The sequence below is a fragment of the Solea senegalensis genome, linkage group LG3 (genome assembly GCF_019176455.1).
Source record: "Solea senegalensis isolate Sse05_10M linkage group LG3, IFAPA_SoseM_1, whole genome shotgun sequence".
Lineage (NCBI taxonomy): Eukaryota > Metazoa > Chordata > Actinopteri > Pleuronectiformes > Soleidae > Solea > Solea senegalensis.
Genome location: NC_058023.1, coordinates 4547993 through 4559490, shown reverse-complemented (window position 1 = coordinate 4559490; position 11498 = coordinate 4547993). Strand labels below are relative to the sequence as shown.

At 39.8% G+C, this 11498-nt stretch overlaps 1 protein-coding gene across 4 annotated transcripts in view; it reads right to left on the bottom strand.

Moving 5' to 3' along the window:
- Window positions 1-3921: 3921 nt before the first annotated feature.
- Window positions 3922-11498, bottom strand: part of LOC122766580 (liprin-alpha-2-like) — a 138521-nt gene continuing 130944 nt past the window's right edge. For all 4 annotated transcript variants that reach the window (XM_044021560.1, XM_044021561.1, XM_044021562.1 and 1 more), the window contains 6 exons: window positions 9828-10068; window positions 7345-7374; window positions 6415-6545; window positions 5712-5887; window positions 4997-5087; window positions 3922-4331 (listed from right to left, as the gene is read on the bottom strand). In XM_044021560.1, the coding sequence (XP_043877495.1) occupies window positions 4316-4331; window positions 4997-5087; window positions 5712-5887; window positions 6415-6545; window positions 7345-7374; window positions 9828-10068 (685 nt within the window). In that variant the 3' untranslated portion in view covers window positions 3922-4315. The remainder of the gene's footprint in view (window positions 4332-4996; window positions 5088-5711; window positions 5888-6414; window positions 6546-7344; window positions 7375-9827; window positions 10069-11498) is intronic.

Genomic DNA, 11498 nt, shown 5'->3' with positions numbered 1-11498 from the left:
TTTTGTCACATTTTTGGGCGACTTATACTAAAGTATGACTTTTTTTCACATTTTGACTAAAGTATGACTTTTTTTCACATTTTGGACGACATGCTAAAGTATGACTTTTTTGTCAAAATTCAGACAACATACTAAAATATGACTTTTTTGTCAAATTTCCGACGAAAAAATAAAGTATGACATTTTTTTCACATTTTGGACGACATACTAACGTATGACTTTTCTGTCAAAATTTTCGTCGACATACTAAAGGATAAATTTTTTGTCACATTTTGGACGACATACTAAAGTATGACATTTTTTTCACCTTTTGGGCGACATACTAAAGTATGAAATTTTTTTCACATTTTGGACGACATGCTAAAGTACGACTTTTTTGTCAAAATTCAGACAACATACTAAAATATGACTTTTTTGTCAAAATTCGGACGACATGCTTAAGTATAACTTTTTTTTCACATTTTGGACGACATACTAACCTATGACTTTTTTTTTAAGATCAAGATTCAATGTAAACAGTCAAATCCTCAAAGAAAAAGCAAAACACTATCAGACAAGATAGCTCAGTGAGTAGAGATGCTGCTTCAAAGTTTTCAGTTCAAAGGTTCAAGTCCAGTCCAGCACATTCGAGGCGCCTTACTATACTATTACATTTTGGACGACATACTAAAGTATGACTTTTTTGTCACATTTTGGACGACATACTAAAGAATGACTTTTTTTCACATTTTGGACGACATACTAAAGTATGACTTTTTTGTCAAAATTCAGACGACATACTAAAGTATGACATTTTTTCACATTTTGGATGACATACTAAAGTATGGGATGACATACTAAAGTATGACTTTTTTGTCAAAATTCGGACGACATACTAACCTTTGACTTTTTTGTCACATTTTGGATGACATACTTATCAATGATTTTTTGTCACATTTTGGACGACATACTAAAGTATGACTTTTTTGTCAAAATTCGGACAACTTACTTCTTCTGTATTTTGGTCTGAAGTTTTAAAATTGCGTGAAACTCACTTCATTGTGAGATTTAAACTTAAAACCTCAGAGATAAAAGTCATCTTCTGATGGACTGAGCTATTTGTCTTGATGGCCTTACTCTGAAATTCTTGGTGCTGTTAAGTTTCTCATTGTGGTCAGAGTTGTTCAAAAATTGAGCCCAGTATCTCAAGGATTTTATGGAATCACTTCAACCGACGTGAGCTACCTGCTCAGACCTGTTTGCAATGTTTCATGGAGCTTTAGATTGTCAAATTATGGTCAAATCCGATCCCTCACACCCACAGAGACCCCTGGGTAGCGGAAAACAATCCCCTCGATGGGTATAATGAAATGTAACTTTCTATCCTAAAGGTTTTCTCCAGAGTACAGGAACCTTTTCTATTTTTGGTATTTCTTGCGAATAGAACTTTGCTGGTGTTACTGTTGTGAGGACACCCATTGATGAGCAACTTTTGTACCGTTCTATTACCGTATCTATTGTCCGAATCTGAATCTAGTTTTCTTGAAATTCTTTTGGAGGGGAAACAACAAGAAGCCCCCTTCACTCTGCAAGCAGCTGAAGCTCTCAAGAGAGCAGCGGACTGCAATTTCTGTTCTGCCGAGCGACTCGGTGCGAACCTAAATTGCCCCTTATCGGTGAGACGGGTATAAACTGACAAACGGCCGAGGAACACAACACTGGTACTCACACCCACACACAAAAAAATATTCTCATTCTATTCAGTGAACACATTTCATGACAAAGAAAAAGCCTCTTTATCAACAACCCAGTCCCTGAGTGTGTTGTCAAAGATCTGACGGAATGGAAAGAGTGAGTAAATAACGTGACACAGCGCTGAAGAAATGTGTTCATCCAGACAACCATGTACATTCACCGTCATGGGTGAGATTTATGTATGTATATATAAATACAGATATAGATATATATATACATATATATGTATACAGCTCATGTTTTATGTTCAGGTCAGGTCTAAAAAAGCATGGAGGAAAAACATCCACTGAACATAGCTGAGGGGGGGGAGAAAAGGAAGTAAGGAGTTTACAGTTATGACAAAATCATACAAATGAAAATAACATCCGACAACATTCCCATAACCAGACATTGCGGCTGGTTATTTCTCACAGATAGATAGAAAAAGAGACACATATAAAAAGGAGAGGAACATTCCGGGTGTAAAGAGCTGGAGTTGCAGTTTTAGTAGGTGGCAAATTCTCCGTCCAGACATGGAGCTGCAAGAAGGGAGGGAAGAAACGTCCTCAGATGGCAGGTGAAGAAAAAGGAAATAAAGAAAGAAAGCGATGGTGTTAACAGCCATGAAGGAGAAAGAGAGAGAAGGATAAGAAAGAGGCGACAGCGTTGGCGCGACTGTTTTCGGGAATGGCGGACAGACAGGAAGAGATGGCAGACAGGGCAAAAATGTGGCTGAGACAACGGTCAAATCCAGGAGGTCACAGTTTATACGTCCTCACAACTTACCCGCTTTGTTAGAGTCAGAGGATGATGGGGGGGGAGGAAGAGTTAAGAGAGGAGAGAGAGAGAGAGAGAGAGTCAGAGAGCAGAGGAGAGAAAGAGAGAGAGTGTGACGGGGAGACAAAAGTACACAAGTTAATGTGTTAATAGGCAATAAACGACACGGCTCTAAACAGAAACTCTCGGGCTGCGTCCACAATACTGAGTTCACAAAATGAGGATTTCAAATGAAAATGATCTGCGTCCAGACGAGCTTTTCACTTCGAAACATGTATCACATGACTAGTCAGCTTCACCGGACTCTCTGTAGCTTAATTGGAGAGAATTACAAAGATCAAAAACAAAAAGGAAGAACAAGGATTTGTGCAGAAGTGCAAGGTTTTGACTTACATTTAATCATCAATTAAAGCTGCAGTATGTAACGGTGATTACCCTGCCTGTGTTTGGTCTTTGTGGAAGGAAATGTAACATTATTTGTATGCTTAGTCCGTTGGCTCTGTCAAGCAACAACTATTAGACCTAACTGAGGGAGCGTTTGTTGGTATACAGCAGAGGCGATGGCTCTAAGGCAGCATCAAATATTTCAATACTAAACGTGTGCTACAACACGTTTAGATCGTCTTGCGTGATTTCTGTATTCTGGTAGCAGCCTCCGCATTAAAACTTTTCTCTATGGAAGGTCAAAGAATATCTTTTTTTCCGCTTGACAGTGATTAGACAAATACGTCACTTCCACGGAAGCTCAGCTTCTCTGGGAGTCAATGGAGCAGCGGGCAGGTACGGACACTGGGTTTCTGTGTACATATATACTGTAAATAAAAACAATATCCCCTGTCCCCTGTTTCATAGACCAGCAAACGCCACTGGTAAAAAGCGACAGCGCATGGCTAGGTGGCGGGAAAAGTGTTTTCTTCATGGAAAATTCTTCTGTGCGCAGCTGCCTCGCTTTACTAGCGCAATGTTGTTATTGCTGTCAGCTGTTCTTGGCATAAAAGTAATCACTTCCTGCACGATCTAGAGCTAAACTGCAAGATCTAAACACCGCTATACTGTGATCTCATTTGACAATAATTTGAATGTTACATACTTTATTACACTTTGAAGTAAAATTCCAACAAAGTAACTGTGTTTCTAACTTTGGGTAGAACATTTTAGTGATTTGTCCACCTCTGGATTTCTGTTACGAGACCGACGACAAAGTAAAAGTGAGTGTTAATCCAGATTAGGGTTTTGACCAAACAGGAAGTGAATGCAGGTAACATGATTGTTGTCGTACACTCTCAGTTTTTGCCTGTCCAGACTAAAACACTGCCACAGAGTTTTCAGCAGCAGTGTTTTTTATACTCCTTCTTTTTTCAGTGTGGATTTATAATGATTTTTTAAAAATGAAAACAAAGTAGTATGGACGTAGCCTCACACACACACGCGCGCACACACAGATTTTCACAATGGAGGGCATTCGTCAACAGGAGGCATCTGTAGACCAGTCAAATCACGTTGTCTTCTACAATGCAGTCCTGACCACATCTCGTGCAGCAGAGGAAATGGGGAATGCACCGAAAACAAACACCAGCAAGACCCCGTTACCCCCCGCTACCCCCCGCCAACTTACATTCAAATGCTTCAAAGTTACATTCACTTATTTGTTGTTTTCCTCTTTATAGAGAGAGAAAAAGCAAAAAAAAAAAAAAAAAACACACACAATGAGAACCACAGCGGGTACTGATCGATCAAGATGCTGAAATGGAAAAACAGAGCAGGCAGCTTAATGGCATGCAGCGCAGTGGAGGAGGCGCCAAGATGCAAGGTGGTGGGTGTGGCCTTAATCCTGGACACTGCTATGAAGAAGTCAGTGCAGTGGAAGGAGAAAACAACACATTTTTGTCAGACATACAAAAAACAAACATACAAATAAACTCTCTACTATCGAACCGACTACACGGGAGGCAAAGTTATTTCGTCATGACAACTCGATGTGCACTTTCGAGCAAAATGACATCCATCATTTGGCACAGGGGCATGGCAAATGCACACACACACGTACACACATACACACACTCCTGCTGAAAGACCAGATGAGTTTTTTTTCCCTGAAAGGCAGAACACTCCCAACCTGGCAGCGAGGGTTTTTTTTGTACCGGTCATCTATCGCTTCCAAATTGACCATGTCGCTTTGTGAGATTAATTGGCATTTTCTGAATGCACTGTCTGAATACAGTGCATATGTGTGCCGATCTCTAATCCTGGATACTGCTCATATCGATCCTCCGCTGTGGTGTTATACACAGTAATGTGCGGCCGAGCCTCCCGTCCATACAGGAAAGCAAAATTAAAAAGCAAGAGGAGGCGGAAGCCGTGGAAACACACAGCCGGGGCTTTTCCAAACACAGTCCTTGAACTGAATACGACCATGTTTCACGCGGTCCTGATTTTTTTTAGCGACGACTGCCAGGGTGAAATTTCTGTTCTGTTTTGTCGAGTATTAAAGAGGGAGGAGGCTTACTTCTTTTTCAACCTGCGGTCCTTCTCGGCCTGCGTCCCCAGCTTGCTCACACCGATTTCCTGGCCCGCCATGTCAGCGTCCATCAGGGTTGCTGGTAACGGAAGTTTGAATAAGTTATTATATCGATAAATAGACAGAGTATATGAATCCATACAGGGTCATTCATGGTCATAGATGCACACAAAGCAGAGTTTTAGAAGGTAGACATGTTCATATTATTGTGTTTTTAATGTGTGCTATTGACATTCTGATGGTAGCAGATCGGTAGCTCGGTTATAAAGTAAAAGACACAATTACATCAACATGCAGACCAGCGCGTTGATAAGAATGCGATGAGATCCGCTCGCCTTTTACTGTTATGAATAGGTTTAATGAAGCTGCGATGTTGTTACTTCCTCAAGACTCTCCGGAGACTTGCTTTCCTTCACGAGACTAAATGTGTTTTCCTTTGCTTCTCAAGTTGCAGTGATTTGGCAGCAGCACTTAAGGCCACACAAAATGAGAAAAAGTAATGTTGTTTATTTTCTTTTAGCTACGACTCAAAAATGCCTAACTGCACCAATGTAAACACACCGACAGGCATCTTAACAAATCGAATTGTTGCATAGTATAGAGAATCTAAAAAAGAATCCCTGAATAGTATCATTGATTCGGATTCTGTACATATACTGTGCTATCATCCTGAGTTCCAGAACAATTTTCATGTACTGCTCACCTTGTGGATCCACCATGACCTGTCTGTGCGCCATGTGCCCCAGTCGACCTTTCTCCTTCTTGCCAAAAAGCCGCCCGATGGAGGACTTGATGCCCTTTTTCTTCGGCTGCTTGTGGAGGGAGTCTTGGCTGCTGGCGACGCTACTCAAGGCCTCGGCCTCCAGAGACGCCACGATCCTGACGAAGGAAACAACACTTTTAACTCAGGATTTAAATATGTACATTTTATCTTAATAATGTTCTTTTATTGTTCTTGTGCTACCTTATAAGTCAATGTCAATCTACATTTAACTACTCAACTTTATGCAATCAAGATAAGATAGTCCATTTGTGTTTGGCCATTCCAGAAGCTATCATAGCTACTGCCTGAGCTGGTGTGTAACATGTAAGATGTTTCCAGGCAGAAATAACTAATAAATACTGCATGTACATATTAGTGTAAAATCGCTTTTAAATGAAAATTGTTAGCATTTAATAGCCTTTGAATAAGTCAATTATATGTTTTGCTTTACAGAGGCAATCAGCCTGTGAGGCCATTTTTGGAGCCAAAGTGGTGCTTAATTAAATGACATAGGCAATAAACAGTGCTTTTTACAGCTATAGCAAGAAGAAGCAACAGATCATCAAGCTAATGTTTTACAAGAAAGTAGTAATAATTGTGTCCGGAAGAGACAATGGAAAAGAGGACAATTAATGTCACGTACCCTCGTGCGTCGTTGTGCGAGGAGGCCGGCAGTGTGTGTGTCATTCGGACGGTACGTGGCGTTGGAGGAGGCGATGTCTCGCACTTGATGGTGGCCTTGTCTTCGCGACCGTCCTCTTCCACCGCTGCTATCTGAGAGACGAGGACGGGGACGGGGGAAGAAAAAAACCAAAATGAAATGGGACAAGTCATACAGCTTCTGTCTTCTGTACCTGAAAGCTGTTCAATGACACAAAACAACTTGCATTCAACTTAGTTAATAAAGTGGTTTCTGAACAGAATACAGATAGGATAAATGTCTCTTAATATGGGGGTAAAATGAATCAATGCAGGGGCGACAAGAATGAAAGTTCTGATGAATCTACAACCACCCAAACAGCTAACACTAGCTCTCTTAAACAGCTAACACTCGCTCACCCAAACAGTTAATACTAGCTCACTCAAACAGTTAACATTAGCTCACCCTAGCTTACCCAAACAGTTAATACTAGCTCACTCAAACAGTTATTCAAACAGTTAATATTAGCTCACCCAAACAGCTAACACTTGCTCACCCAAACAGCTAACACTCGCTCATCCAAACAGCTAACCCAAGCTCACCCAAAAAGCTAACACTAGCTCACCCAAACAGTTAACACTAGCTCACTTAAAGCTAAGAAGGCAGCAGGTGCAGCTAGCACCCTAACAGGAGGAAACAGAAATGCAAGTAATGACAAAAATAACTTTCTGAAAGGTTGGACAACATTAAAAGGTGTGAGTGAGTAAATACGGGCATGTGAAAAAAGATGAAGCCTAGCAAACGAGTGAACAACCTAAACATGCATGCTAGCTAAACGTCCCACTAGTAGCACACATGCTACTTAAACAAAGCAGTGGTACTAGGTAACCCTGTACACTATTTGTTTCTATTTAATTACATTAAAATACATACCTTTCTCCTGTGTTTCCTCAAATCACTGGGCTGTTGGAAGAAAGACAAGCGTCAATAAATACGAGTCAAAACACGGACAGAAACATTAAACATGACGCTAATAAATGAACAAATATTGTCTCCTCGTGTACATATAACACACCACCCCATTCCCTAAAATTAGGAATAGCACAACCGATTTTAAAATCTTCTGTAGTCCGCCTAAACCTTAAATAGAATTTATTTCATAATCAGAAAAAAACATTTGAACTTGCGTTTAAGTTGAATTGACTTAATTTTTTAAAGGTATTACAAACTTATCAATAGCAACTTTATATGACTGCTCTATACATTACACAAAGCTTTTCTTTGAAGCTTATTGACAAAACTCAAAATCCTTTCTATCTGTTTATTTTTCCTTATCTTTTCGTGCTCAACAGCAGCGACCATGAAATGAATCATGTCTTACACCATTAGATGCTCATGAGCTTTTACCTAATACCAGCAAATCAATTCTCGCATCAATACAGCGGCACAGACGCAGATTGGTAAACAAATCATGTGACCAATCAATAAAAATGCGCCTTTAAAAAAAGATCATGGATTAAAAATAACACCCAACAAAAACATCCCTATTCTGCAGCAGTGCACTGTGGGTGTGTGGGATATTTTTAGCTTTCCCCAGCGATGGGCTCATCTGGAGTGTTTAAGCCTCAGGAACTAAACTGTGAGGACGGTATATTAACTATTCTAAGCCTCTGCCCTTTGACTGACACCTGGGTCACGTGACGGCAGTGGCTGACAGAAAATTCATGCCGTCTCCAGGTGTACGACCTCACGTGTCCATCATGTAAGCCGCAGTCAAAACACTTGTGGTGACAAAGTAGGAAAAAATACATTAGAAAAGTGGTAGAATGTCTAGAATTTAAACCTTGAAAGTATAAACGCAGACTCGGCTTACACGTCGCAAAAATCTAATCAAAACGCCGACGTGTGACACAAAGGATAATAAATCCCTTACGAGTCTCCTGCTGTCGATCACGGCAATAAACCCTGCGACGGGTAATTACTTTCACCTGTCGCACAAGCTGCTGCTTCTTTGTGACACAAATGAACACAACAGACATGAAAAACAACGTGTTTGCAACCGCCGCACTGCCAGGTGACACGGTTTCTTTCAGCTGCTGATTTATTCAAAAAATACGAACACGAACGACCGAAAATGTGTCAATATTCAACTTTGATGAGTTATCAGATGATGTAGAAATGAAACGGGATGAAAGAAATGTCACGACTGACGGCAAAAAAAAAAAAAAACGTCAATATTGCTCATCCGCTTCATTAAATGAGTGTTTCCCAAAGTTATTGGGAACCAATTTTGAAAAAATGTCAAACTATCACGACCCCAATAAAAATTGTGTATCTTTCTCCTACCATTTTTGTAACAAGTAGTATTATTTTGAAAGGCTAAACCAAACACTTGATAAATTAATCACTATTGTCTGTCTCGTTATTTTATGTCTGTGTTATTTCAAGTGTTTTTGTTTCACCCTCACCTGTTTCTTGGGTAGTACTATTTTTTAATTGTTAATTCACGTGCTAGAACATTGACATTAACATTTTGTACACAATCAACAATAAAGGAATCATTTACTATTCTGGATGAATCCTGTCATACTCCCTGCCGTCTTGAAATGTCAAAGGTTATCTATATTGGAGAACTTGTGTGTTGTGCACGTCGGAAAACTCGTATTTACCATAACGTCAATAACACGTGGAGCCAGCATTCATTCTGCAAATTTATTTGCCCAAAAAAATCTCTAGTAACAGTCTCTGGGGATAACAGCACTAAATCAGTGTTTCTCACAGACTCGGGAGAGTTTTTTTTGGTCCCCAACCTATTTTTGAAGAATTCAATTTCATTAAATTTTCATAAATCTCTCCTGAACTTGTTTACAAATACAAAATGATATTAGATGAGTCTTTAAATTAGTTGCTACTTTATGTAAAAATGTTGCTCTAGTGATAGTTTGTCATTGTTTAAAACTAAACATCCATTCAGCACTTACTCTGTCATCTTAAACTATTGAGTACCTCAATAGTTTAACCTCGAACCAAGGTCCGATACCGGGGTCTGAGACCAGGGTTCAAATTTTTTTTTGAATGATTTGACAATGATTAGGGCTGAACAATTAATCAAAATTTGATCAGAATCGCAATACAAAAATACATTTAAATTTCTTAAAGCCAAAAATGTGTGTCAAATTTACCATTTTCAATGAAATATTGTCCTGACCTGTACACGTCACGTTCTATAGACCGAAGAAAACATCTTTGTTTCTCACAGATCTGCACGAATACCACACAGTAATCATTCAAACGGAAAATTAGCATTTCCCTCTGACGTCGCAATCTCAAATTCATATTTATTTATTCAAAATAGTCTCGACTATAAGGAGACTGAAACGGAGAAATATCTCCAGCCCTTGCGTGTGACCACATACCAGTGTCATGACGCCCATGCGCTCCATGTCTCGAGCCGGACTGCGCGGGTCGAGTTTGGGAGTGGAGTGACCGCTGGGCGGGGAGGAGGAGGCCAGGGAGGAGGCGGTGGCGGAGGCAGTGATGGAGGCGCCGTGGTGATGCATGCGCGCCAGGTTGAGGCCCTCGAGGCTGACGCTGGCCACGCGGTTCTCGATCTCCTCAGCCCGCAGCTCTGTCGACTCCTTCTCCTCCTGTATGAGCCTGGAAGATGGAGAGAGGAGATACTATTAATGTTTCCTTTCACCACAACCTGTCTAGGCAGATGGCTGCACATGTTTGAGTCTGGTTTTGTTAGAGATTCCTTCCTGTTAAAAAGGAAGTTGTTTCTCTCCACTGATGCTTAGTGCTTGCTCGTTTGAACTGTTGGGTTTCAAAAAATTGAACTGACTATCTTTTTATGTACAACTTTACCTCCTTTGCTATTTCTATTCCTATTTTGTATTCATAATTTTACACAAAGGGTTATTTAAATAATGTTCATATATTTCTTTACAGGTTTTGTTGAGTGTTATGTAAAAATAAATCAATAAATAATAATCAATAAATAAAAATATATATAAGAAAAGTAAGATAATAAGAAAAATATATATATATTAATTTATTAACATTAATATATAAAGTTATATTCTTACTTTTCTCTTTTACTCTTAATTCACTGTACTTTTTTTCCATAGGAAACAGGACTCGTGACTGTAAAAGCAAGTATGGATGCATTGATACAGGAAAAATGATTAAAGCCTGTGATCAGTGACACCATGACCGAGCTTTAGCTTTATCTCTGCTAAAGTCTTTAGAGGTGGATATGTAGGAGATTTGCATAATTCCAGTAAATACCTACAGTACAAGTCAAACTAATTAAAGTCCAAAGTGTGAAGACAAAAAGAAAGACAGAAAAGGAGACTGAAAGTCAGGTCATTAGTCTGAACCTGATCCAGAATCTCACTCTGTAATTAGTCGAGAGCTCAGCGCCGCAGATCCACGATCTCTATCTGCAATCAATTCTGAATTAAGGCGTCCTGAAGGAAATGTGGCACTTTCTTCCTCCTCTGTGTAAATTAGCAGAGACCAAGCGGCACATTAAGAACCCGGGAAATAAAGAAGTGAAGTTGCGCCTGGGGTTATGAATACGTATATCAGCGCCAGATAATTACAGTATTAACAAGCGAGAGGCGGATCGCGCTCCCCCCCCGAAAACACTGAGCGCATGAATGATGAGTGTTTGCCTCGGCGATGATAGATGACAAACTCACAGACGCAGACGCATTTAGGCATATTTGAGCACATTTTAAAAAGAAAATACAAGCGTCTCGAACACTGCTTCCCAAAGTGTGGGGCGTGGCCCTCCTGTGGGCCGCGATAGTTCTGCAGGTGGGCCGCAAGAGCTAAGGAAAACAGTTTGAATCTAACCATAATCATTATATATTCAGGATAAATTGATCATTTGCAGCGTGAATGAACCTCAATCTTGAGTAAACTGAACAAATAGGTATGAAGTAAACAAGCTAAAGACTATTTAAAGACTTATTTATATTTAAACGACACATAGGGCGTCTAATCTGTGGCGAAAATGGTAATCATTATCATTTTTTAATGAGTAGATGGGACAAAATATTTAAATCTCGATTTTAGCC